Source organism: Oncorhynchus masou, chromosome 27, assembly GCF_036934945.1.
Source record: "Oncorhynchus masou masou isolate Uvic2021 chromosome 27, UVic_Omas_1.1, whole genome shotgun sequence".
Lineage (NCBI taxonomy): Eukaryota > Metazoa > Chordata > Actinopteri > Salmoniformes > Salmonidae > Oncorhynchus > Oncorhynchus masou.
The window spans coordinates 4,591,946-4,619,024 of NC_088238.1; the positions used below are offsets into that span (position 1 = coordinate 4,591,946).

At 40.9% G+C, this 27,079-nt stretch overlaps 1 protein-coding gene across 1 annotated transcript in view; it reads right to left on the bottom strand.

Moving 5' to 3' along the window:
- LOC135515575 (receptor-type tyrosine-protein phosphatase beta-like) overlaps window positions 1-27,079 on the bottom strand; it is a 141,899-nt gene that overhangs the window by 62,688 nt on the left and 52,132 nt on the right. The window contains 2 exon segments of the mRNA XM_064939196.1: window positions 22,755-23,036; window positions 24,659-24,934. Of these exon segments, the coding sequence (XP_064795268.1) occupies window positions 22,755-23,036; window positions 24,659-24,934 (558 nt within the window).

Consider the following 27,079-nt stretch of genomic DNA (forward strand, 5'->3'; position numbering starts at 1 on the left):
TAGAACCTCTAACCCTGGTAATATGACTGGTAAATGTCAGGACCCGGTTTCGAACCTGGGTCTCCGCAGTGAGAAACAGTCACTTAACCAACTGAGCCACGAATAGACAGCAGAACCCAGAAGATGAGGCAGACACAGCAGTACTTAAGACGGTGTATTTAATAAAGAAAAAATCCTAAAATACAAAAAAATGGCAAATCCAAAAGGTGGTAGGAAAAACACAAAAAGACCTCAAAAGAAACTCACCAAAAATAAACAAAAACAAAAAACAGAATACCACAAGAACGTCACCCGGAATCGACAAGAGCACACAGAACACTAGGGCAGGGTGCTAACATACAAACACAGAGCACAGAACTGAGGGAAACAAAGGGTTTAAATACAATCAGGGGAAACGAGACACAGGTGCAAATAATAATGGGGATCAAGGGAAAAACATAGGGACAAAAAGCACAATGGGGGCATCTACTGACCAAAACCCGGAACAACCCTGGCCAAATCCTGACAGAATCCCCCCTAGGAACGGCTCCTGACGTTCCTACCAGCTCTCTCAGGGTGGAGGACCCTGAACTGACGAATGAGGTCAGGGTCCAGGATGTCTTTGGCAGGAACCCAGGAGCGCTCCTCAGGACCGTAGCCTTCCCAGTCCACCAGATACTGCCAGGACCGCTGCACCCGGCGGGAATCCAGTATCCGGTGGACGGTATAAGCCGGCTGGCCTCCAATGACACGAGGCGGAGGGGAGGTCTGTCTGCCGGGACAAGGGGAGAAAAAACAACAGGTTTTAACAATGACACATGAAATGTGGGATTAATCTTAAGGGATCTGGGTAAGTGTAGGCGATAAGAAACTGGGTTAACTCTCCTGGCAACCTTGAAGGGACCGATGTATTTTTGGGACAGCTTGCGAGACTCCACCCGTAGAGGTAAGTCTCTTGTGGAAAGCCAGACTCTCTGGCCGGGGCGCAGGGTAGGCCCGGGACGGCGACGTCTGTTGGCTTGTTGTTGATACCTCTGTGAGGAACGCATCAGATTAAGACGGGTCTTCCTCCACATAAGCCGACAGCGTCTGACGAACCTCAAGGCTGAAGGCACTCTGACTTCTGCCTCCTGGTCCGGGAACAATGGAGGAGCATAGCCAAACTGACACTCGTGCGGGGACATACCAGTGGAGGAGGAGCGCAAGGTGTTGTGCGCGTATTCGGCCCAAACAATAAAGGATGACCATGTGGACGGGTTGTCACGAGTCATACATCGGAGGGTGGTTTCCAGCTCTTGATTCATCCTCTCTGTTTGGCCGTTGGACTCCGGATGGTACCCTGAAGATAGACTGGCAGAAGCCCCCATGAGTTGGCAGAAGGCCTTCCAAAACCTTGAGGCGAACTGGGGACCTCTGTCAGAAACCACATCTTGAGGAATGCCGAAGACTCGGAACACATGATTAATTACCAACTCAGCCGTTTCCTTGGCAGAAGGTAACTTAGTCAGAGGGACGAACCTGGCCGCCTTTGAAAACCTGTCGATTATGACTAGGATAGTAGTATTGCCATGGGATGGAGGAAGTCCAGTAATAAAGTCCAATGAGATATGGGACCAGGGTCTGTGGGGAACAGGTAAAGGGTGAAGGAGTCCTTGAGGGCGGAGGTGAGAAGATTTGCCCTGGCAGCACACGGGGCAGGCATTGACGAAAGTGGCAACGTCTTCTCTTATGGTAGGCCACCAGAACTTACGCTGGATGAACTCCAAGGTGCGACCTACGCCCGGATGACAGGTGAGGCGAGAGGAGTGCCCCCACAGAAGGACCTGAGTCCTCACTGCCTTGGGGACAAACAACCGATTGGCAGGGCCTCCTTTAGGGTCCGGTTCGCTAGCTTGAGCACGTCTCACGGTATCCTCAACTTGCCACGAGATCGGAGCCACAATCTTAGCAGCAGGAAGGACAGGCATGTCCGTGTCATCTCGAATGGCAGGAGCGTAGACTCGGGACAGGGCATCCGGTTTGAGATTCTTCGAGCCGGGCCGATAGGTGAGGATAAACTGGAATCGATTGAAGAAAAGAGACCATCTAGCTTGTCTAGAGTTCAATCGCTTCGCCTGCTGGATATACTCCAGATTTTTGTGGTCCGTAAGCACTTGAAACGGGTGAGAAGCCCCCTCGAGCCAGTGTCTCCATTCCTTCAATGCCATCTTAACCGCTAGGAGTTCACGATCCCCCACATCGTAGTTCCTCTCAGTCGGGGTAAGCCGGTGTGAGAAGAAAGCGCACGGATGAAGCTTCTTGTCTTCACCCCTCTGAGACAGGACAGCTCCAACACCAACCTCTGATGCGTCTACCTCCACCACAAATGGTTCATCCGTAGTCGGTAGTATCAGGATGGGAGCAGAGAGGACGCGCTGCTTGAGTCCTTGGAAGGCCGTCTCAGCTTCTCTTCCCCACAAAAACCTTGCATTGCCACCTTTGGTTAAAGCTGAGAGAGGAGCTGCCACCAAACTGAAGTTCTTGATGAACTTGCGGTAAAAGTTTGTGAAGCCCAGGAAACGCTGAACATCCTTAACGGATTTGGGGGTGGGCCAATCCGCTACCGCCCCTACCTTCCTAGGGTCCATTTGGACTCGACCGGGTTCCACTACAAATCCCAGGAATTGTACTCGGGATGAATGGAATTCACATTTTTCCGGCTTAACGTACAGATGGCTGTCCAGGAGGCGTTTGAGTACTTGTCTGACATGCTTAGTGTGTTCTTGAAGGGAGCTCGAAAAGATGAGGATGTCATCCAAGTAAACGAACACAAATATGTTAAGCATATCCCTAAGCACATCGTTTATGAGCGCTTGGAACACCGCTGGGGCGTTGGTCAGGCCGAAGGGCATCACCAAGTATTCATAGTGACCAGTAGGCGTGTTGAAAGCGGTCTTCCACTCGTCACCAGGTCTGATCCGCACAAGATGGTATGCGTTCCGCAGGTCAAGCTTAGTGAAAACAACTGCTTCCTGGAGCAGCTCGAAGGCTGTGGCCATAAGGGGTAGCGGGTAACGGTTACGGACGGTTATGGCATTGAGTCCCCGGTAGTCGATGCAAGGACGTAATCCACCGTCTTTCTTGGCCACAAAGAAAAACCCTGCTCCCGCCGGGGAGGTGGATGGACGCATGAGGCCTGCTTTCAGAGCGTCCTTGATGTAGGTATCCATAGCAGCTCGTTCGGGTGGAGATAGGGAAAGATCCGACCCCTGGGGGGCAAGTGCCCGGAAACAGGTCGATGGGGCAATCGTAAGGTCTATGGGGTGGTAGCATGGTGGCCCTCTGTTTGCTAAACACCAGTTTGAGGTCATGGTAACACTCGGGAACTCGGGTCAGGTCGATGGATTCTAAAGACTCGGGAGTAGAACTCGGGAATTCTGGAAAATACAAGTAGCTTGGCACGTAGGACCCCACTGCTTGATAGTGCCCACAGACCAGTCGATGTGAGGGTTATGGCTGTGAAGCCAGGGGTATCCAAGGACGAGAGGAACTCGGAACAGGAGATCAAATGAAAGTTCATCAATTCCTGGTGTTGTGAAACTGAAAGTCTCAAGGAGGTAGTGACATGAGTGACAAGTCCAGATCCCAAAGGGCTTCCATCCAATGTAGTAACCCTCATGGGGTCACTTAGAGGTTCAGAGGGAACACCATTCTCCTTCGCCCAGACACCATCCATGAAGTTACCTGCGGCTCCAGAGTCTACCAAGGCTTGAAGGTGAAGCTTGTGGTTGTCCCAGGAGAGGGTGACTGGAATGAGCAGACGGGAGTTGGACGGATGGGAGGAGGTTATGTTTCCCGTTACAGTTCCCCCGGTCTGTACGGGACAGAGCGTTTCCCTGGAGCCCGGGACACGTGGAACGGAAATGGCCCGGTTTGCCGCAATATAGACAGCGTCGCTCCCTCATCCGGCGGTCTCTCTCAGCCTGGGAGATGCGTCCAATCTGCATGGGTTCCGGTGGAGCCAGCGATGATAAAGGTGGGGACTCGGAGCTGGGACTGATAGGGGCTAGAGGTCTACGGTTGAGTTCTCTCTCTCTCAGACGCTGGTCAATGCGTGAGGCCAACTTGATCAGGGACTCGAGATTGTCCGGTGGTTCCCGAGTGGCCAGTTCATCTTGGATAGTGTCGGAAAGGCCTTTCAGAAAGCACACCGTGAGCGCCTCGTTGTTCCAGCCACTCGCTGCTGCCACCGTGCGGAACTGGATGGCATAGTCCGTCACGCTGCGCCAACCTTGATGGAGAGTCAGGAGCTGTTTGGCTGAGTCAGAACCACTGCTTGGGCCTTGAAACACTCGTTTGAATTCCTCAGCAAAGGCAGAGTAGCTGGCACAGCAGGAACTATGGGCATCCCACACAGCAGTAGCCCAGGCCAGGGCTTTTTCCGACAGCAGGGTGATGATATATGCGATCTTAGACCGGTCGGTGGGAAACGATGAGGGTTGCAGCTTAAAGGAGAGAGAACATTGAGTGAGAAAGCCTTTACAAGCACTTGGATCACCTGAGAACCGTTGGGGAGGTGGAAGACGAGGTTCAGCCAGGGGGTTAACTGCCATGGGTACGTGAACCTGAGGTACTGGGACGGGAACTGTTGCCGGGGTAAGACGATCAGATATTTGTGTAATGGAAGTCAGCATCTCCGACAGAAGATGAGAATGTCTAGCCATTAAGGCCTCTTGCTGAACCAGGGCGGCTTCGTGGCGTTGGACAGTCTCCTGGTGGTGGGACAGCGTGGCAAAAAGTTCCTGGGAACTGGCTGCCTCTGGGTTCATTTTTGGCTCTGTGTTTCTGTCAGGACCCGGTTTCGAACCTGGGTCTCCGGAGTGAGAAACAGTCACTTAACCAACTGAGCCACGAATAGACAGCAGAACCCAGAAGATGAGGCAGACACAGCAGTACTTAAGACGGTGTATTTAATAAAGAAAAAATCCTAAAATACAAAAAATGGCAAATCCAAAAGGTGGTAGGAAAAACACAAAAAGACCTCAAAAGAAACTCACCAAAAATAAACAAAAACAAAAAACAGAATACCACAAGAACGTCACCCGGAATCGACAAGAGCACACAGAACACTAGGGCAGGGTGCTAACATACAAACACAGAGCACAGAACTGAGGGAAACAAAGGGTTTAAATACAATCAGGGGAAAAAGAGACACAGGTGCAAATAATAATGGGGATCAAGGGAAAAACATAGGGACAAAAAGCACAATGGGGGCATCTACTGACCAAAACCCGGAACAACCCTGGCCAAATCCTGACAGTAAATAGATGAATAGAACCTGTAACCCTGGTAAATAGAATGAATAGAACCTCTAACCCTGGTAATATGACTGGTAAATAGAATGAATAGAACCTCTAACCCTGGTAATATGACTGGTAAATAGAATGAATAGAACCTCTAACCCTGGTAATATGACTGGTAAATAGAATGAATAGAACCTCTAACCCTGGTAATATGAATGGTAAATAGAATTAAAAGAACCTGTAACCCTGGAAATATGACTGGTAAATAGAATGAATAGAACCTGTAACCCTGGTAATATGACTGGTAAATGGAATGAATAGAACCTGTAACACTGGTAATATGACTGGTAAATAGAATGAATAGAACCTGTAACCCTGGTAATATGACTGGTAAATAGAATGAATAGAACCTCTAACCCTGGTAAACAGAATGAATAGAACCTCTAACCCTGGTAATATGACTGGTAAATAGAATGAATAGAACCTGTAACCCTGGAAATATGACTGGTAAATAGAATGAATAGAACCTCTAACCCTGGTAATATGAATGGTAAATAGAATTAATAGAACCTGTAACCCTGGTAATATGACTGGTAAATAGAATGAATAGAACCTCTAACCCTTGTAATATGACTGGTAAATAGAATGAATAGAACCTGTAACCCTGGTAATATGACTGGTAAATGGAATGAAGAGAACCTCTAACCCTGGTAATATGACTGGTAAATAGAATGAATAGAACCTGTAACCCTGGTAATATGACTGGTAAATGGAATGAAGAGAACCTCTAACCCTGGTAATATGACTGGTAAATAGAATGAATAGAACCTGTAACCCTGGTAATATGACTGGTAAATAGAACCTGTAACCCTGGTAAATAGAATGAATAGAACCTGTAACCCTGGTAATATGACTGGTAAATAGAACCTGTAACCCTGGTAAATAGAATGAATAGAACCTGTAACCCTGGTAATATGACTGGTAAATAGAATGAATAGAACCTGTAACCCTGGTAATATGACTGGTAAATAGAATGAATAGAACCTCTAACCCTGGTAATATGACTGGTAAATAGAATGAAAAGAACCTCTAACCCTGGTAAATAGAATGAATAGAACCTGTAACCCTGGTAATATGACTGGTAAATAGAATGAATAGAACCTGTAACCCTGGTAATATGACTGGTAAATAGAATGACAATAACCTGTAACCCTGGTAATATGACTGGTAAATAGAATGAATAGAACCTCTAACCCTTGTAATATGACTGGTAAATAGAATGAATAGAACCTGTAACCCTGGTAATATGACTGGTAAATATAATGACAATAACCTGTAACCCTGGTAATATGACTGGTAAATGGAATGAAGAGAACCTCTAACCCTGGTAATATGACTGGTAAATAGAATGAATAGAACCTGTAACACTGGTAATATGACTGGTAAATAGAATGAATAGAACCTCTAACCCTGGTAATATGACTGGTAAATAGAATGACAATAACATGTAACCCTGGTAATATGACTGGTAAATAGAATGAATAGAACCTGTAACCCTGGTAATATGACCGGTAAATAGAATGAATAGAACCTGTAACCCTGGTAATATGACTGGTAAATAGAATGAATAGAACCTCTAACCCTGGTAATATGACTGGTAAATGGAATGAATAGAACCTGTAACCCTGGTAATATGACTGGTAAATAGAATGAATAGAACCTGTAACCCTGGTAATATGACTGGTAAATAGAACCTGTAACCCTGGTAAATAGAATGAATAGAACCTGTAACCCTGGTAATATGACTGGTAAATAGAATGAATAGAACCTCTAACCCTGGTAATATGACTGGTAAATGGAATGAATAGAACCTCTAACCCTGGTAATATGACTGGTAAATAGACTGAATAGAACCTGTAACCCTGGTCATATGACTGGTAAATAGAATGAATAGAACCTCTAACCCTGGTAATATGACTGGTAAATAGAATGAATAGAACCTGTAACACTGGTAATATGACTGGTAAATAGAATGAATAGAACCTCTAACCCTGGTAATATGACTGGTAAATAGAATGACAATAACCTGTAACCCTGGTAATATGACTGGTAAATAGAATGAATAGAACCTGTAACCCTGGTAATATGACCGGTAAATAGAATGAATAGAACCTGTAACCCTGGTAATATGACTGGTAAATAGAATGAATAGAACCTCTAACTCTGGTAATATGACTGGTAAATGGAATGAATAGAACCTGTAACCCTGGTAATATGACTGGTGAATAGAACCTGTAACCCTGGTAATATGACTGGTAAATAGAATGAATAGAACCTCTAACCCTGGTAATATGACTGGTAAATGGAATGAATAGAACCTCTAACCCTGGTAATATGACTGGTAAATAGAATGAATAGAACCTGTAACCCTGGTCATATGACTGGTAAATAGAATGAATAGAACCTCTAACCCTGGTCATATGACTGGTAAATAGAATGACAATAACCTGTAACCCTGGTAATATGACTGGTAAATAGATGAATAGAACCTGTAACCCTGGTCATATGACTGGTAAATAGAATGAATAGAACCTGTAACCCTGGTAATATGACTGGTAAATAGATGAATAGAACCTGTAACCCTGGTCATATGACTGGTAAATAGAATGAATAGAACCTCTAACCCTGGTAATATGACTGGTAAATAGAATGACAATAACCTGTAACCCTGGTAATATGACTGGTAAATAGAATGAAAAGAAACCTGTAACCCTGGTAATATGACCGGTAAATAGAATGAATAGAACCTGTAACCCTGGTAATATGACTGGTAAATAGAATGAATAGAACCTCTAACCCTGGTAATATGACTGGTAAATGGAATGAATAGAACCTGTAACCCTGGTAATATGACTGGTAAATAGAATGAATAGAACCTGTAACCCTGGTAATATGACTGGTAAATAGAACCTGTAACCCTGGTAAATAGAATGAATAGAACCTGTAACCCTGGTAATATGACTGGTAAATAGAATGAATAGAACCTCTAACCCTGGTAATATGACTGGTAAATGGAATGAATAGAACCTCTAACCCTGGTAATATGACTGGTAAATAGAATGAATAGAACCTGTAACCCTGGTAATATGACTGGTAAATAGATGAATAGAACCTGTAACCCTGGTAATATGACTGGTAAATGGAATGAATAGAACCACTAACCCTGGTAATATGACTGGTAAATAGAATGAATAGAACCTGTAACCCTGGTAATATGACTGGTAAATAGAATGAATAGAACCTGTAAACCTGGAAATATGACTGGTAAATAGAATGAATAGAACCTTTAACCCTGGAAATATGACTGGTAAATAGAATGAATAGAACCTGTAGCCCTGGTAAATAGAATGAATAGAACCTCTAACCCTTGTAATATGACTGGTAAATAGAATGAATAGAACCTGTAACCCTGGTAATATGACTGGTAAATGGAATGAAGAGAACCTCTAACCCTGGTAATATGACTGGTAAATAGAATGAATAGAACCTGTAACACTGGTAATATGACTGGTAAATAGAATGACAATAACCTGTAACCCTGGTAATATGACTGGTAAATTGAATGAATAGAACCTGTAACCCTGGTAATATGACCGGTAAATAGAATGAATAGAACCTGTAACCCTGGTAATATGACTGGTAAATAGAATGAATAGAACCTCTAACCCTGGTAATATGACTGGTAAATAGAATGAATAGAACCTCTAACCCTGGTAATATGACTGGTAAATAGAATGAATAGAACCTGTAACCCTGGTAAATAGAATGAATAGAACCTGTAATCCTGGTAAATAGAATGAATAGAACCTGTAACCCTGGTAAATAGAATGAATAGAACCTCTAACCCTGGTAATATGACTGGTAAATAGAATGAATAGAACCTGTAACACTGGTAATATGACTGGTAAATAGAATGACAATAACCTGTAACCCTGGTAATATGACTGGTAAATAGAATGAATAGAACCTGTAACCCTGGTAATATGACTGGTAAATAGAATGACAATAACCTGTAACCCTGGTAATATGACTGGTAAATAGAATGAATAGAACCTGTAACCTTGGTAATATGACTGGTAAATAGAATGAATAGAACCTGTAACCCTGGTAATATGACTGGTAAATAGAACCTGTAACCCTGGTAATATGACTGGTAAATAGAATGAATAGAACCTGTAACCCTGGTAATATGACTGGTAAATAGAATGACAATAACCTGTAACCCTGGTAATATGACTGGTAAATAGAATGAATAGAACCTGTAACCCTGGTAATATGACTGGTAAATAGAATGAATAGAACCTCTAACCCTGGTAATATGACTGGTAAATGGAATGAATAGAACCTGTAACCCTGGTAATATGACTGGTAAATAGAATGAATAGAACCTGTAACCCTGGTAATATGACTGGTAAATAGAACCTGTAACCCTGGTAAATAGAATGAATAGAACCTGTAACCCTGGTAATATGACTGGTAAATAGAACCTGTAACCCTGGTAATATGACTGGTAAATAGATGAATAGAACCTGTAACCCTGGTAATATGACTGGTAAATGGAATGAATAGAACCACTAACCCTGGTAATATGACTGGTAAATAGAATGAATAGAACCTCTAACCTTGGTAAATAGAATGAATAGAACCTCTAACCCTTGTAATATGACTGGTAAATAGAATGAATAGAACCTCTAACCCTGGTAATATGACTGGTAAATGGAATGAATAGAACCTCTAACCCTGGTAATATGACTGGTAAATAGAATGAATAGAACCTGTAACCCTGGTAATATGACTGGTAAATAGATGAATAGAACCTGTAACCCTGGTAATATGACTGGTAAATGGAATGAATAGAACCACTAACCCTGGTAATATGACTGGTAAATAGAATGAATAGAACCTGTAACCCTGGTAATATGACTGGTAAATAGAATGAATAGAACCTGTAAACCTGGAAATATGACTGGTAAATAGAATGAATAGAACCTTTAACCCTGGAAATATGACTGGTAAATAGAATGAATAGAACCTGTAGCCCTGGTAAATAGAATGAATAGAACCTCTAACCCTTGTAATATGACTGGTAAATAGAATGAATAGAACCTGTAACCCTGGTAATATGACTGGTAAATGGAATGAAGAGAACCTCTAACCCTGGTAATATGACTGGTAAATAGAATGAATAGAACCTGTAACACTGGTAATATGACTGGTAAATAGAATGACAATAACCTGTAACCCTGGTAATATGACTGGTAAATTGAATGAATAGAACCTGTAACCCTGGTAATATGACCGGTAAATAGAATGAATAGAACCTGTAACCCTGGTAATATGACTGGTAAATAGAATGAATAGAACCTCTAACCCTGGTAATATGACTGGTAAATAGAATGAATAGAACCTCTAACCCTGGTAATATGACTGGTAAATAGAATGAATAGAACCTGTAACCCTGGTAAATAGAATGAATAGAACCTGTAATCCTGGTAAATAGAATGAATAGAACCTGTAACCCTGGTAAATAGAATGAATAGAACCTCTAACCCTGGTAATATGACTGGTAAATAGAATGAATAGAACCTGTAACACTGGTAATATGACTGGTAAATAGAATGACAATAACCTGTAACCCTGGTAATATGACTGGTAAATAGAATGAATAGAACCTGTAACCCTGGTAATATGACTGGTAAATAGAATGACAATAACCTGTAACCCTGGTAATATGACTGGTAAATAGAATGAATAGAACCTGTAACCTTGGTAATATGACTGGTAAATAGAATGAATAGAACCTGTAACCCTGGTAATATGACTGGTAAATAGAACCTGTAACCCTGGTAATATGACTGGTAAATAGAATGAATAGAACCTGTAACCCTGGTAATATGACTGGTAAATAGAATGACAATAACCTGTAACCCTGGTAATATGACTGGTAAATAGAATGAATAGAACCTGTAACCCTGGTAATATGACTGGTAAATAGAATGAATAGAACCTCTAACCCTGGTAATATGACTGGTAAATGGAATGAATAGAACCTGTAACCCTGGTAATATGACTGGTAAATAGAATGAATAGAACCTGTAACCCTGGTAATATGACTGGTAAATAGAACCTGTAACCCTGGTAAATAGAATGAATAGAACCTGTAACCCTGGTAATATGACTGGTAAATAGAACCTGTAACCCTGGTAATATGACTGGTAAATAGATGAATAGAACCTGTAACCCTGGTAATATGACTGGTAAATGGAATGAATAGAACCACTAACCCTGGTAATATGACTGGTAAATAGAATGAATAGAACCTCTAACCTTGGTAAATAGAATGAATAGAACCTCTAACCCTTGTAATATGACTGGTAAATAGAATGAATAGAACCTGTAACCCTGGTAAATAGAATGAATAGAACCTGTAACACTGGTAATATGACTGGTAAATAGAATGACAATAACCTGTAACCCTGGTAATATGACTGGTAAATAGAACCTGTAACCCTGGTAAATAGAATGAATAGAACCTGTAACACTGGTAATATGACTGGTAAATAGAATGACAATAACCTGTAACCCTGGTAATATGACTGGTAAATAGAATGAATAGAACCTGTAACCCTGGTAATATGACTGGTAAATAGAATGAATAGAACCTGTAACCCTGGTAATATGACCGGTAAATAGAATGAATAGAACATGGAACCCTGGTAATATGACTGGTAAATAGAATGAATAGAACCTGTAACCCTGGTAATATGACTGGTAAATAGAATGAATAGAACCTGTAACCCTGGTAATATGACTGGTAAATAGAATGAATAGAACCTGTAACCCTGGTAATATGACCGGTAAATAGAATGAATAGAACATGGAACCCTGGTAATATGACTGGTAAATAGAATGAATAGAACCTGTAACCCTGGTAATATGACTGGTAAATAGAATGAATAGAACCTGTAACCCTGGTAATATGACTGGTAAATAGAATGAATAGAACCTGTAACCCTGGTAATATGACCGGTAAATAGAATGAATAGAACCTGTAACCCTGGTAATATGACTGGTAAATAGAATGAATAGAACCTCTAACCCTGGTAATATGACTGGTAAATGGAATGAATAGAACCTGTAACCCTGGTAATATGACTGGTAAATAGAATGAATAGAACCTGTAACCCTGGTAATATGACTGGTAAATAGAACCTGTAACCCTGGTAAATAGAATGAATAGAACCTGTAACCCTGGTAATATGACTGGTAAATAGAACCTGTAACCCTGGTAAATAGAATGAATAGAACCTGTAACCCTGGTAATATGACTGGTAAATAGAATGAATAGAACCTCTAACCCTGGTAATATGACTGGTAAATGGAATGAATAGAACCTCTAACCCTGGTAATATGACTGGTAAATAGAATGAATAGAACCTGTAACCCTGGTAATATGACTGGTAAATAGATGAATAGAACCTGTAACCCTGGTAATATGACTGGTAAATAGAATGAATAGAACCTGTAACCCTGGAAATATGACTGGTAAATAGAATGAATAGAACCTGTAACCCTGGTAATATGACTGGTAAACAGGATGAATAGAACCTGTAACCCTGGTAATATGACTGGTAAATAGAATGAATAGAACCTGTAACCCTGGTAATATGACTGGTAAATAGAACCCGTAACCCAGGTAAATAGAATGAATAGTACCTGTAACCCTGGTAATATGACTGGTAAATAGAACCTGTAACCCTGGTAAATAGAATGAATATAACCTGTAACCCTGGTAATATGACTGGTAAATAGAATGAATAGAACCTGTAACCCTGGTAATATGACTGGTAAATAGAATGAACAGAACCTGTAACCCTGGTAATATGGCTGGTAAATAGAATGAATAGAACCTGTAACCCTGGTAATATGACTGGTAAATATAATGAATATAACCTCTAACCCTGGTAATATGACTGGTAAATAGAATGAATAGAACCTGAAACCCTGGTAATATGACTGGTAAATATAATGAATATAACCTCTAACCCTGGTAATATGACTGGTAAATAGAATGAATAGAACCTGAAACCCTGGTAATATGACTGGTAAATAGAATGAATAGAACCTGTAACCCTGGTAATATGACTGGTAAATAGAATGAATAGAACCTGAAACCCCGGTAAATTGAATGAATAGAACCTGTAACCCTGGTAAATAGAATGAATAGAACCTCTAACCCTGGTAATATGACTGGTAAATAGAATGAATAGAAGCTGAAACCCTGGTAAATAGAATGAATAGAACCTCTAACCCTGGTAATATGACTGGTAAATAGAATGAATAGAACCTGAAACCCTGGTAAATAGAATGAATAGAACCTGTAACCCTGGTAAATAGAATGAATAGAACCTCTAACCCTGGTAATATGACTGGGAAATAGAATGAATAGAACATGGAACCCTGGTAATATGACTGGTAAATAGAATGAATAGAACCTGTAACCCTGGTAATATGACTGGTAAATAGAATGAATAGAACCTGAAACCCTGGTAAATTGAATGAATAGAACCTGTAACCCTGGTAAATAGAATGAATAGAACCTGTAACCCTGGTAATATGACTGGTAAATGGAATGAATAGAACCTCTAACCATGGTAATATGACTGGTAAATAGAATGAATAGAACCTGTAACCCTGGTAATATGACTGGTAAATATAATGAATAGAACCTCTAACCCTGGTAACATGATTGGTAAAAAGAATGAATAGAACCCGTAACCCTGGTAATATGAATGGTAAATAGAATGAATAGAACCTGAAACCCTGGTAAATAGAATGAATAGAACCTCTAAAACTGGTAATATGACTGGTAAATAGAATGAATAGAACCTGTAACCCTGGTAATATGACTGGTAAATAGAATGAATAGAACCTGTAACCCTGGTAATATGACTGGTAAATAGAATGAATAGAACGTCTAACCCTGGTAATATGACTGGTAAATAGAATGAATAGAACCTCTAACCCTGGTAATATGACTGGTAAATAGAATGAATAGAACCTCTAACCCTGGTAATATGACTGGTAAATAGAATGAATAGATCCTGTAACCCTGGTAATATGACTAGTAAATAGAATGAATAGAACCTGTAACCCTGGTAATATGACTGGTAAATAGAATGAATAGAACCTGTAACCCTGGTAAATAGAATGAATAGAACCTCTAACCCTGGTAATATGACTGGTAAATAGAATGAATAGAACATGGAACCCTGGTAATATGACTGGTAAATAGAATGAATAGAAAATGTAACCCTGGTAATATGACTGGTAAATAGAATGAATAGAACCTGACACCCTGGTAAATAGAATGAATAGAACCTGTAACCCTGGTAAATAGAATGAATAGAACCTGTAACCCTGGTAATATGACTGGTAAATGGAATGAATAGAACCTCTAACCATGGTAATATGACTGGTAAATAGAATGAATAGAACCTGTAACCCTGGTAATATGACTGGTAAATATAATGAATAAAACCTCTAACCATGGTAACATGACTGGTAAAAAGAATGAATAGAACCCGTAACCCTGGTAATATGAATGGTAAATAGAATGAATAGAACCTGAAACCCTGGTAAATAGAATGAATAGAACCTGTAACCCTGGTAAATAGAATGAATAGAACCTCTAACCCTGGTAAATAGAATGAATAGAACCTCTAAAACTGGTAATATGACTGGTAAATAGAATGAATAGAACCTCTAACCCTGGTAATATGACTGGTAAATATAATTAATAGAACCTGTAACACTGGTAATATGACTGGTAAATAGAATGTATAGAACCTGTAACCCTGGTAAATAGAATGAATAGAACCTCTAACCCTGGTAAATAGAATGAATAGAACCTGTAACCCTGGTAAATAGAATGAATAGAACCTCTAACCCTGGTAAATAGAATGAATAGAACCTCTAACCCTGGTAATATGACTGGTAAATAGAATGAATAGAACCTGTAATCCTTGTAATATGACTGGTAAATAGAATGAATAGAACCTGTAACCCTGGTATTATGACTGGTAAATAGATGAATAGAACCTGTAACCCTGGTAATATGACTGGTAAATAGAATGAATAGAACATGGAACCCTGGTAATATGACTGTAAAATAGAATTAATAGAACCTGTAACCCTGGAACTATGACTGGTAAATAGAATGAATAGAACCTGTAACCCTGGTAATATGACTGGTAAATAGAATGAATAGAACCTGTAACCCTGGTAATATGACTGGTAAATAGAACCTGTAACCCTGGTAAATAGAATGAATAGAACCTGTAACCCTGGTAATATGGCTGGTAAATAGAATGAATAGAACATCTAACCCTGGTCATATAACTGGTAAATAGAATGAATAGAACCTGTAACCCTGGAAATATGGCTGGTAAATAGAATGAATAGAACCTGTAACCCTGGTAATATGACTGGTAAATAGAATGAATAGAACCTGTAACACTGGTAATATGACTGGTAAATAGAATGAATAGAACCTGAAACCCTGGAAATATGACTGGTACATAGAATGAATAGAACCACTAGCCCTGACAAATAGAATGAATAGAACCTGTAACCCTGGTAAATAGAATGAATAGAACCTGTAACCCTGGTAATATGACTGGTAAATAGAATGAATAGAACCTCTAACCCTGGTAATATGACTGGTAAATGGAATGAATAGAACCTGTAACCCTGGTAATATGACTGGTAAAAAGAATGAATAGAACCCGTAACCCTGGTAATATGAATGGTAAATAGAATGAATAGAACCTGAAACCCTGGTAAATAGAATGAATAGAACCTGTAACCCTGGTAAATAGAATGAATAGAACCTCTAACCCTGGTAAATAGAATGAATAGAACCTCTAAAACTGGTAATATGACTGGTAAATAGAATGAATAGAACCTCTAACCCTGGTAATATGACTGGTAAATAGAATTAATAGAACCTGTAACACTGGTAATATGACTGGTAAATAGAATGTATAGAACCTGTAACCCTGGTAAATAGAATGAATAGAACCTCTAACCCTGGTAAATAGAATGAATAGAACCTGTAACCCTGGTAAATAGAATGAATAGAACCTCTAACCCTGGTAAATAGAATGAATAGAACCTCTAACCCTGGTAATATGACTGGTAAATAGAATGAATAGAACCTGTAATCCTTGTAATATGACTGGTAAATAGAATGAATAGAACCTGTAACCCTGGTATTATGACTGGTAAATAGATGAATAGAACCTGTAACCCTGGTAATATGACTGGTAAATAGAATGAATAGAACATGGAACCCTGGTAATATGACTGTAAAATAGAATTAATAGAACCTGTAACCCTGGAACTATGACTGGTAAATAGAATGAATAGAACCTGTAACCCTGGTAATATGACTGGTAAATAGAATGAATAGAACCTGTAACCCTGGTAATATGACTGGTAAATAGAACCTGTAACCCTGGTAAATAGAATGAATAGAACCTGTAACCCTGGAAATATGGCTGGTAAATAGAATGAATAGAACCTGTAACCCTGGTAATATGACTGGTAAATAGAATGAATAGAACCTGTAACACTGGTAATATGACTGGTAAATAGAATGAATAGAACCTGAAACCCTGGAAATATGACTGGTACATAGAATGAATAGAACCACTAGCCCTGACAAATAGAATGAATAGAACCTGTAACCCTGGTAAATAGAATGAATAGAACCTGTAACCCTGGTAATATGACTGGTAAATAGAATGAATAGAACCTCTAACCCTGGTAATATGACTGGTAAATGGAATGAATAGAACCTGTAACCCTGGTAATATGACTGGTAAAAAGAATGAATAGAACCCGTAACCCTGGTAATATGAATGGTAAATAGAATGAATAGAACCTGAAACCCTGGTAAATAGAATGAATAGAACCTGTAACCCTGGTAAATAGAATGAATAGAACCTCTAACCCTGGTAAATAGAATGAATAGAACCTCTAAAACTGGTAATATGACTGGTAAATAGAATGAATAGAACCTCTAACCCTGGTAATATGACTGGTAAATATAATTAATAGAACCTGTAACACTGGTAATATGACTGGTAAATAGAATGTATAGAACCTGTAACCCTGGTAAATAGAATGAATAGAACCTCTAACCCTGGTAAATAGAATGAATAGAACCTGTAACCCTGGTAATATGACTGGTAAATAGAATGAATAGAACATGGAACCCTGATAATATGACTGTAAAATAGAATTAATAGAACCTGTAACCCTGGAACTATGACTGGTAAATAGAATGAATAGAACCTGTAACCCTGGTAATATGACTGGTAAATAGAATGAATAGAACCTGTAACCCTGGTAATATGACTGGTAAATAGAACCTGTAACCCTGGTAAATAGAATGAATAGAACCTGTAACCCTGGTAATATGGCTGGTAAATAGAATGAATAGAACATCTAACCCTGGTCATATAACTGGTAAATAGAATGAAAAGAACCTGTAACCCTGGAAATATGGCTGGTAAATAGAATGAATAGAACCTGTAACCCTGGTAATATGACTGGTAAATAGAATGAATATAACCTGTAACACTGGTAATATGACTGGTAAATAGAATGAATAGAACCTGAAACCCTGGAAATATGACTGGTACATAGAATGAATAGAACCACTAACCCTGACAAATAGAATGAATAGAACCTGTAACCCTGGTAAATAGAATGAATAGAACCTGTAACCCTGCTAATATGACTGGTAAATAGAATGAATAGAACCTCTAACCCTGGTAATATGACTGGTAAATGGAATGAATAGAACCTGTAACCCTGGTAATATGACTGGTAAATGGAATGAATAGAACCTCTAACCCTGGTAATATGATTGGTAAACAGAATGAATAGAACCTGTAACCCTGGTAATATGACTGGTAAATAGAACCTGTAAACCTGGTAAATAGAATGAATAGAACCTGTAACCCTGGTAAACAGAATGAATAGAACCTGTAACCCTGGTAATATGACTGGTAAATAGAATGAATAGAACCTCTAACCCTGGTAATATGACTGGTATATAGAATGAATAGAACCTGTAACCCTGGTAATATGACTGGTAAATAGATGAATAGAACCTCTAACCCTGGTAATATGACTGGTAAATAGAATGAATAGAACCTCTAACCCTGGTAATATGACTGGTAAATATAATGAATAGAACCTGTAACCCTGGTAATATGGCTGGTAAATAGAATGAATAGAACCTGTAACCCTGGTAATATGACTGGTAAATAGAATGAATAGAACCTCTAACCCTGGTAATATGACTGGTAAATAGAATGAATAGAACCTGTAACCCTGGTAATATGACCGGTTAAATAGAATGAATAGAACCTCTAACCCTGGTAATATGACTGGTAAATAGAATGAATAGAACAGGCTTGGAACCTCTCACCCTGACAACTTGACTGATAAATAGAATGAATAGAACAGGCTTGGAACCTCTCACCCTGACAACTTGACTGGTAAACAGAATGAATAGAACAGGCTTGGAACCTCTCACCCTGACAACTTGACTGATAAACAGAATGAATCGAACAGGCTTGGAACCTCTCACCCTGACAACTTGACTGGTAAACAGAATGAATAGAACAGGCTTGGAACCTCTCACCCTGACAACTTGACTGATAAATAGAATGAATCGAACAGGCTTGGAACCTCTCACCCTGACAACTTGACTGATAAATAGAATCAATCGAACAGGCTTGGAACCTCTCACCCTGACAACTTGACTGATAAATAGAATGAATCGAACAGGCTTGGAACCTCTCACCCTGACAACTTGACTGATAAATAGAATCAATCGAACAGGCTTGGAACCTCTCACCCTGACAACTTGACTGGTAAACTTGCAATGGCTGCCTGGTATTGTGATGCATTGTGATTGCTCATGCAATAGAAGGTGTTTTTGTAATGTCAGTTGAGTTGAATCAACAAAACACATCACATATTATACCTCCTGCTTTGCTCCTATGGGTCCACTCGCAATAGCTGCCAATCCAGCCATTATGCCATAATTGACTTGATGCACCTTCTGTCCAGTCTATTTCCATGGCAGCACATGCAGACAGGAGAGGAGGAGAGGAGAACATGTTTTCCTAAAAGCTGTCATCAAGGAAAAGGGTGGGTACTTGGAAGAATCTAAAATCTCTAATATATTTGTATTTGTTTAACACTATTTTGGTTACTACATGGTTCCATATGTGTTATTTCATAGTTTTGATGTCTTCACTACTATTCTACAATGTAGGAAATAGTCCAAATAAAAGAAATACCCTGGAATGAAGAGGTGTGTCCAAACTTCTGACTGGTAGTGTATATATTTATTTGTGCTATTCTAACATGTTTTACTGTGACTGCAGTCATTTGGCTGATCAGTTCCTGTCACCTAAACTGCCATGGCTGTCTCAGCCATTACTACCGTCTCCTACACATGAAGTATGATAAATTCTCACCACCCTCCTTTTTCTCTTCAGCCAAGTGTTTACAGTTTAATGAAAAATGGCGATGTCCAAGACTAACTATACCCACATAAAATGGTTATGATAAATCTAAACTTAACAAATCCTCTACAGGATCGGTGTGCCCCCCTCGGGACGGTTGAGTCAACGTACTGTAGGCTAATGCGATTTGCATGAGGTTGTAAATAACAAGAACATTTCCCAGGAGAAAGACATATCTGATATTGGCAGAAAGCTTAAATTCGTATTAATCTAACTGCACTGTCCAATTTGCAGTAGCTATTACAGTGAAAGAATACCATGCTATTGTTTGAGGAGAGTGCACAGTTATGAACTTGAACATGTATTAATTAACCAATTAGGCACCCTTTGGGTAGTCTTGATACAAAATGTTGAACACAAATGCAATGGTTCATTGGATCAGACTAAAACGTTGCACATACACTGCTGACATCTAGTGGCTAAAATCTAAATTGCAGCTGGGCTGGAATACTACATTATGTCCTTTCTCTTGCATTTCAAAGATGACGGTTAAAAAAATAATAATAATAATTAAAAAAAAAATGTATTTGTATTATATTTGACCTGATCTAATGTGTTATATTCTCCTGCATTAATTTCACTTTTCCACAAACTTTATAGAGTTTCCTTTCAAATGGTATCAAAAAAATGCATATCCTTGATATCCTGAGCAACAGGTAGTTAGATTTGGGTATGTCATTTTAGGTGAAAATGGAAAGAAATTGTCCGACGTTTGAAAAGCCTGGGGCAGGGTAATATTTGCCATACCATTAAGCAGTTATGCCCTTTATATTGAAATGGAAAGTGATAAGAGTCTAAGAGTTGTCATGAGCCAGACGCTGAAGGAAGATTAATATCCCAGACCAGAGGGGGAAAACCATGTGTTCCCCAAATGGGACACTATTCCCTACGTAGTGCACTACTTTTGACCTGACTCCCGTATGGGCAGTGGTAAAACTAGTGCACCAAAATAATATGTAGGGTGCAATTTGGGGGGACATAAGAATTTATGAGAATAGAGAAGAACTCATTTGCAACTTTAAGTTACACTACGAGCCAGGCAGAGGCAGGTTCTCCATCAATATGTGTGTGTGTGTGTGTGTGTTCATCTATGTGTGTGTGTGTGTGTGTGTGTGTGTGTGTGTGTGTGTGTGTGTGTGTGTGTGTGTGTGTGTGTGTGTGTGTGTGTGTGTGTGTGTGTGTGTGTGTGTGTGTGTGTCTGTTTGTGTGTGTGTGTGTGTGTGTGTGTGTGTGCGTGTGTGTGTGCGTGTACATCTATGTGTGTGTGTTTGAATGTAAGATTGATTGAGCAAAGCTTAGGCTATTAAGAGCAGCACTGTCACTGAGAGGACGGTTGAAGATGAAACCATTCATTATCTAGATGTCCTGTTGAACCTCTTCATCAACCAATACCATTCATTATCTAGATGTCCTGTTGAACCTCTTCATCAACCAATACCATTCATTATCTAGATGTCCTATTGAACCTCTTCATCAACCAATACCATTCATTATCTAGATGTCCTGTTGAACCTCTTCATCAACCAATACCATTCATTATCTAGATGTCCTGTTGAACCTCTTCATCAACCAATACCATTCATTATCTAGATGTCCTGTTGAACCTCTTCATCAACCAATACCATTCATTATCTAGATGTCCTGTTGAACCTCTTCATCAACCAATACCATTCATTATCTAGATGTCCTGTTGAACCTCTTCATCAACCAATACCATTCATTATCTAGATGTCCTGTTGAACCTCTTCATCAACCAATACCATTCATTATCTAGATGTCCTGTTGAACCTCTTCATCAACCAATACCATTCATTATCTAGATGTCCTGTTGAACCTCTTCATCAACCAATACCATTCTTTATCTAGATGTCCTGTTGAACCTCTTCATCAACCAATACCATTCATTATCTAGATGTCCTGTTGAACCTCTTCATCAACCAATACCATTCATTATCTAGATGTCCTGTTGAACCTCTTCATCAACCAATACCATTCATTATCTAGATGTCCTGTTGAACCTCTTCATCAACCAATACCATTCATTATCTAGATGTGTGTGTGTGTTTGCGTGTGTGTATGTGTGTGTGTGTGTGTGTGTGTGTGTGTGTGTGTGTGTGTGTGTGTGTGTGTGTGTGTGTGTGTGTGTGTGTGTGTGTGTAAAGTAGGACAGGATGCAGAACCCAGAAGCCCTTTTAGAATCTCTCTCAGTTCCGGACCTTGATTCTATATTCTGTTTGGCCTCATCCTGCTCCAAACCATCTCCTCCCCAGAGAGCCAAGCTCAACGTGGGATTTAAATAAGAACTTCAAACAACTCAGTCAGATGCCCGAAATCCCCCCCCGCCCACACACACACTTTCATTTACCTTCTCACAGTCAATTTCACTTGAGTGCACAGGTCTCTTTCCCTTGATCAGTTGTGTGCTTCCCTCTAGTGGCTGATGTTGGAAGTACTTCCCACCAATCAGGTTTGAATTGTTTTCATGGAAGTCTACCAGTCCAATAAATACTATAACCCTAACCATGAATAAAACAATTTAAACCCCAACATAAATACTATAACTCTAACCATGAATAACACAATTTAATCCCCAACATAAATACTATAACGCTAATCATGAATAACACAATTTAATCCCCAACATAAATACTATAACCCTAACCATGAATAACACAATTTAAACCCCAACATAAATACTATAACCCTAACCATGAATAACACAATTTAATCCTCAACATGAATTCTATAACGCTAAACATGAATAACACAGTTTAAATCCCAACAGTAAATCAAATATCCCTCTCTCATAGGCTCCACCTACTTGTTCTGAGGCTCCTCTGGATTGGCTCACTGTTGGCGATGGGCCCGCCCTTGACTCCTCCCCCACTGACAGTGCGGATGGTGAAGTTGTACAGTCGTCCCGGGAACATCCCATCCAGGATGCGGCTGGTTGGCTGAGGTGCTGTGATTGACAGGGAATCTCTGGGAGCCCATTGGAGGTCAAAGGTGTCGTAGTCACCAGAGGTGGGACCATCCCAGGTCAGTTCTACAGAGCTGTTACCACTGATGTCCCTGAAGGATACCATGGAGGGAGGCTCTGGGGCTGAGGGGGAAAACACAGACAGAAACAGGCTTTACTACAAGCAACACAAAACACAGACAGATACAGGCTTTACTACAAGCAGCACAAAACACAGACAGAAACAGGCTTTACTCCAAGCAACACAAAACACAGACAGAAACATGCTTTACTCCAAGCAACACAAAACACAGACAGATACAGGCTTTACTACAAGCAGCACAAAACACAGACAGAAACAGGCTTTACTCCAAGCAACACAAAACACAGACAGAAACATGCTTTACTCCAAGCAACACAAAACACAGACAGATACAGGCTTTACTACAAGCAGCACAAAACACAGACAGAAACAGGCTTTACTCCAAACAACACAAAACACAGACAGATACAGGCTTTACTACAAGCAGCACAAAACACAGACAGAAACAGGCTTTACTCCAAGCAGCACAAAACACAGAAAGAAACAGGCTTTACTACTAGCAACACAAAACACAGACAGAAACAGGCTTTACTACTAGCAACACAAAACACAGACAGAAACAGGCTTCACTGCAAGCAACAATATTTTGAATAAGTTGAACTTATTCTGTGTGTTAATTTTCTCTGTCTTTTGAACTCTGGATACATGGACCCAGAGTGCAGAGTATTCTCTAACTAAGGTAGTACTAGTCAATATAGTTGTTAAGTAGAATGGATACATAGACCCAGAGTGCAGAGTATTCTCTAACTAAGGTAGTACTAGTCAATATAGTTGTTAAGTAGAATGGATACATGGACCCAGAGTGCAGAGTATTCTCTAACTAAGGTAGTACTAGTCAATATAGTTGTTAAGTAGAATGGATACATTGACCCAGAGTGCAGAGTATTCTCTAACTAAGGTAGTACTAGTCAATATAGTTATTAAGTAGAATGGATACATAGACCCAGAGTGCAGAGTATTCTCTAACTAAGGTAGTACTAGTCAATATGGTTGTTAAGTAGAATGGATACATAGACCCAGAGTGCAGAGTATTCTCTAAGGTAGTACTAGTCAATATAGTTGTTAAGTAGAATGGATACATGGACCCAGAGTGCAGAGTATTCTCTAAGGTAGTACTAGTCAATATAGTTATTAAGTAGAATGGATACATGGACCCAGAGTGCAGAGTATTCTCTAAGGTAGTACTAGTCAATATAGTTATTAAGTAGAATGGATACATAGACCCAGAGTGCAGAGTATTCTCTAACTAAGGTAGTACTAGTCAATATGGTTGTTAAGTAGAATGGATACATAGACCCAGAGTGCAGAGTATTCTCTAACTAAGGTAGTACTAGTCAATATAGTTGTTAAGTAGAATGGATACATAGACCCAGAGTGCAGAGTATTCTCTAACTAAGGTAGTACTAGTCAATATAGTTATTAAGTAGAATGGATACATAGACCCAGAGTGCAGAGTATTCTCTAAGGTAGTACTAGTCAATATAGTTATTAAGTAGAATGGATACATAGACCCAGAGTGCAGAGTATTCTCTAAGGTAGTACTAGTCAATATAGTTGTTAAGTAGAATGGATACATTGTATAACAACTATCATCCCTGGCATCATTGGATCATTGTAAATGAATATGAGTTTCAGACAGAGAGAGAGAGGGTTGTGTACTGACCCGTCCTTCCCTGTGCAGACACAGCATTAGTCAGCTCTCCACTGTGTGTGACCACCTCAGCCCGGTACACACGGCCAGGTACCAGTCCCTGGAACAGGTGTTCTCTCTGCTCCACGCCCAGCTCCTGGGCTGCCAGGGTAGTGGTTGAGCCCTCCAGGCCACCGTACAGGACCACTTGGTACCCACTCCACTCCCCTGCCCCAGGCAGCCAGCTGATGGAGAGACGGTCAGTACGCTTCCCACCCTGGACGTGGAGAGAGCGCACTGGGGCTGGGACTGGGGGGAGAAGAGGGTAGAGAGGGTTATTTGGGGGTGAGGGATGGAAGAGAGAAGAATAGATGTTTGGGGGGATGGTTAAGGGGATGGGGAGAAGAGAGAGAAAAGGGGGTTGGGGGAGAAGAGCAGGAACAGGAGTTTGGGGGAGAAGAGCAGGAACAGGGGTTTGGGGGTGAAGAGAGAGAGAACAGGGGTTTGGGGGTGAAGAGAGAGAGAACAGGGTTTTGGGGGAGAGGAGAGAGAACAGGGTTTTGGGGGAGAGAGAGAGAGAACAGGGTTTTGGGGGAGAGAGAGAGAGCGAGAACAGGGTTTTGGGGGAGAGAGAGAGAGAGAGAGAAAACAGGGTTTTGGAGGGGAGAACAGGGTTATGGGGGGAGAGAGAGAACAGGGTTTCGGGGGGAAGAGAGAGAACAAGGTTTTGGGGGAGAAGAGAGAGAACAGGGTTTTGGGGGAGGGAGAGATAGAGAGAACGGGTTTTTTGGGGGAAAAAAGAGAACATGGGTTATGGGGGAGAAGAGAGAGAACAGGGGTTTGGGGGAGAAGAGAGAGAACAGGGGTTTGGGGGAGAAGAGAGAGAACAGGGTTTTGGGTGGGAAGAGAGAGTACAGGGGTTTGGGGGAGAAGAGAGAGAACAGGGTTTTGGGGGGAAGAGAGAGAACAGGGGTTTGGGGAGAAGAGAGAGAACAGGGTTTTGGGGGAGAAGAGAGAGAACAGGGGTTTGGGGGGAAGAGAGAGAACAGGGGTTTGGGGGAGAAGAGAGAGAACAGGGGTTTGGGGGAGAAGAGAGAGAACAGGGGTTTGGGGGGGAAGAGAGAGAACAGGGGTTTGGGGGAGAAGAGAGAGAACAGGGGTTTGGGGGAGAAGAGAGAGAACAGGGGTTTGGGGGGGAAGAGAGAGAACAGGGGTTTGGGGGAGAAGAGAGAGAACAGGGGTTTTGGGGAAAGGAGAGAACAGGGGTTTGGGGGAGAAGAGAGAGAACAGGGGTTTGGGGGAGAAGAGAGAGAACAGGGGTTTGGGGGAGAAGAGAGAGAACATGGGTTTGGGGGAGAAGAGAGAGAACAGGGGTTTGGGGGGGAGAGAGAGAACATGGGTTTGGGGGAGAAGAGAGAGAACAGGGGTTTGGGGTGAAGAGAGAGAGAACAGGGTTTTGGGGGAGAAGAGAGAGAACAGGGGTTTGGGGGTGAATAGAGAGAGAACAGGGTTTTGGGGGAGAAGAGAGAGAACAGGGGTTTGGGGGGGAAGAGAGAGAACAGGGTTTTGGGGGAAGAGAGAGAACAGGGTTTTGGGGGAGAAGAGAGAGAACAGGGGTTTGGGGGGAAGAGAGAGAACAGGGTTTTGGGGGAGAAGAGAGAGAACAGGGGTTTGGGGGGAAGAGAGAGAACAGGGTTTTGGGGGAGAAGAGAGAGAACAGGGGTTTGGGGGGGAAGAGAGAGAACAGGGTTTTGGGGGAGAAGAGAGAGAACAGGGGTTTGGGGGGGAAGAGAGAGAACAGGGGTTTGGGGGAGAAGAGAGAGAACAGGGGTTTGGGGGAGAAGAGAGAGAACAGGGGTTTGGGGGGGAAGAGAGAGAACAGAGTGATAGCGTTAGTTCATGCTCTGTTGTATTATCAAGAGGAAAGGCAGAGATTCTGAACAGGGTTGTGTATCTGGTGTGTAGACATCCACCTGGACATTTAACATTCATCTGATGAGAGAAGTTCTTCATCATGTTTAATCACTCAAATGTCTGTCAGACCAATGACGTTCTAATCTCTCCTGGGTCGACTACGTGACACAAATGGCATCTGGACAAATTACGTCAGTTTTTACTTCTGGGTTGTCGAGATGAATGAAGAAGTGAGCTCAGAGGTCAGACAAGAGGCTGTGTGAAAGTCACAGTCATTCACATATAAAATCCCATTGGGAGAAAAGTCATTTTGACATTCACATCGTTGACAAAACAAAAAGATAACCAAGCAGGGAATGTAATGACATTAAGGCAGTGATTTCCGCAGACTGTCTCCCACCTCAAAGACCATAAACTGCATTACATCCATCAGCACAGTACATTGATAAATGAGCCCCTTCTACAGAGCAGTATGGGAATATTCACATCAGAGTTTTAATAACAGTCTCAGGCCCAACAAAGAGCTACCACACATCAACT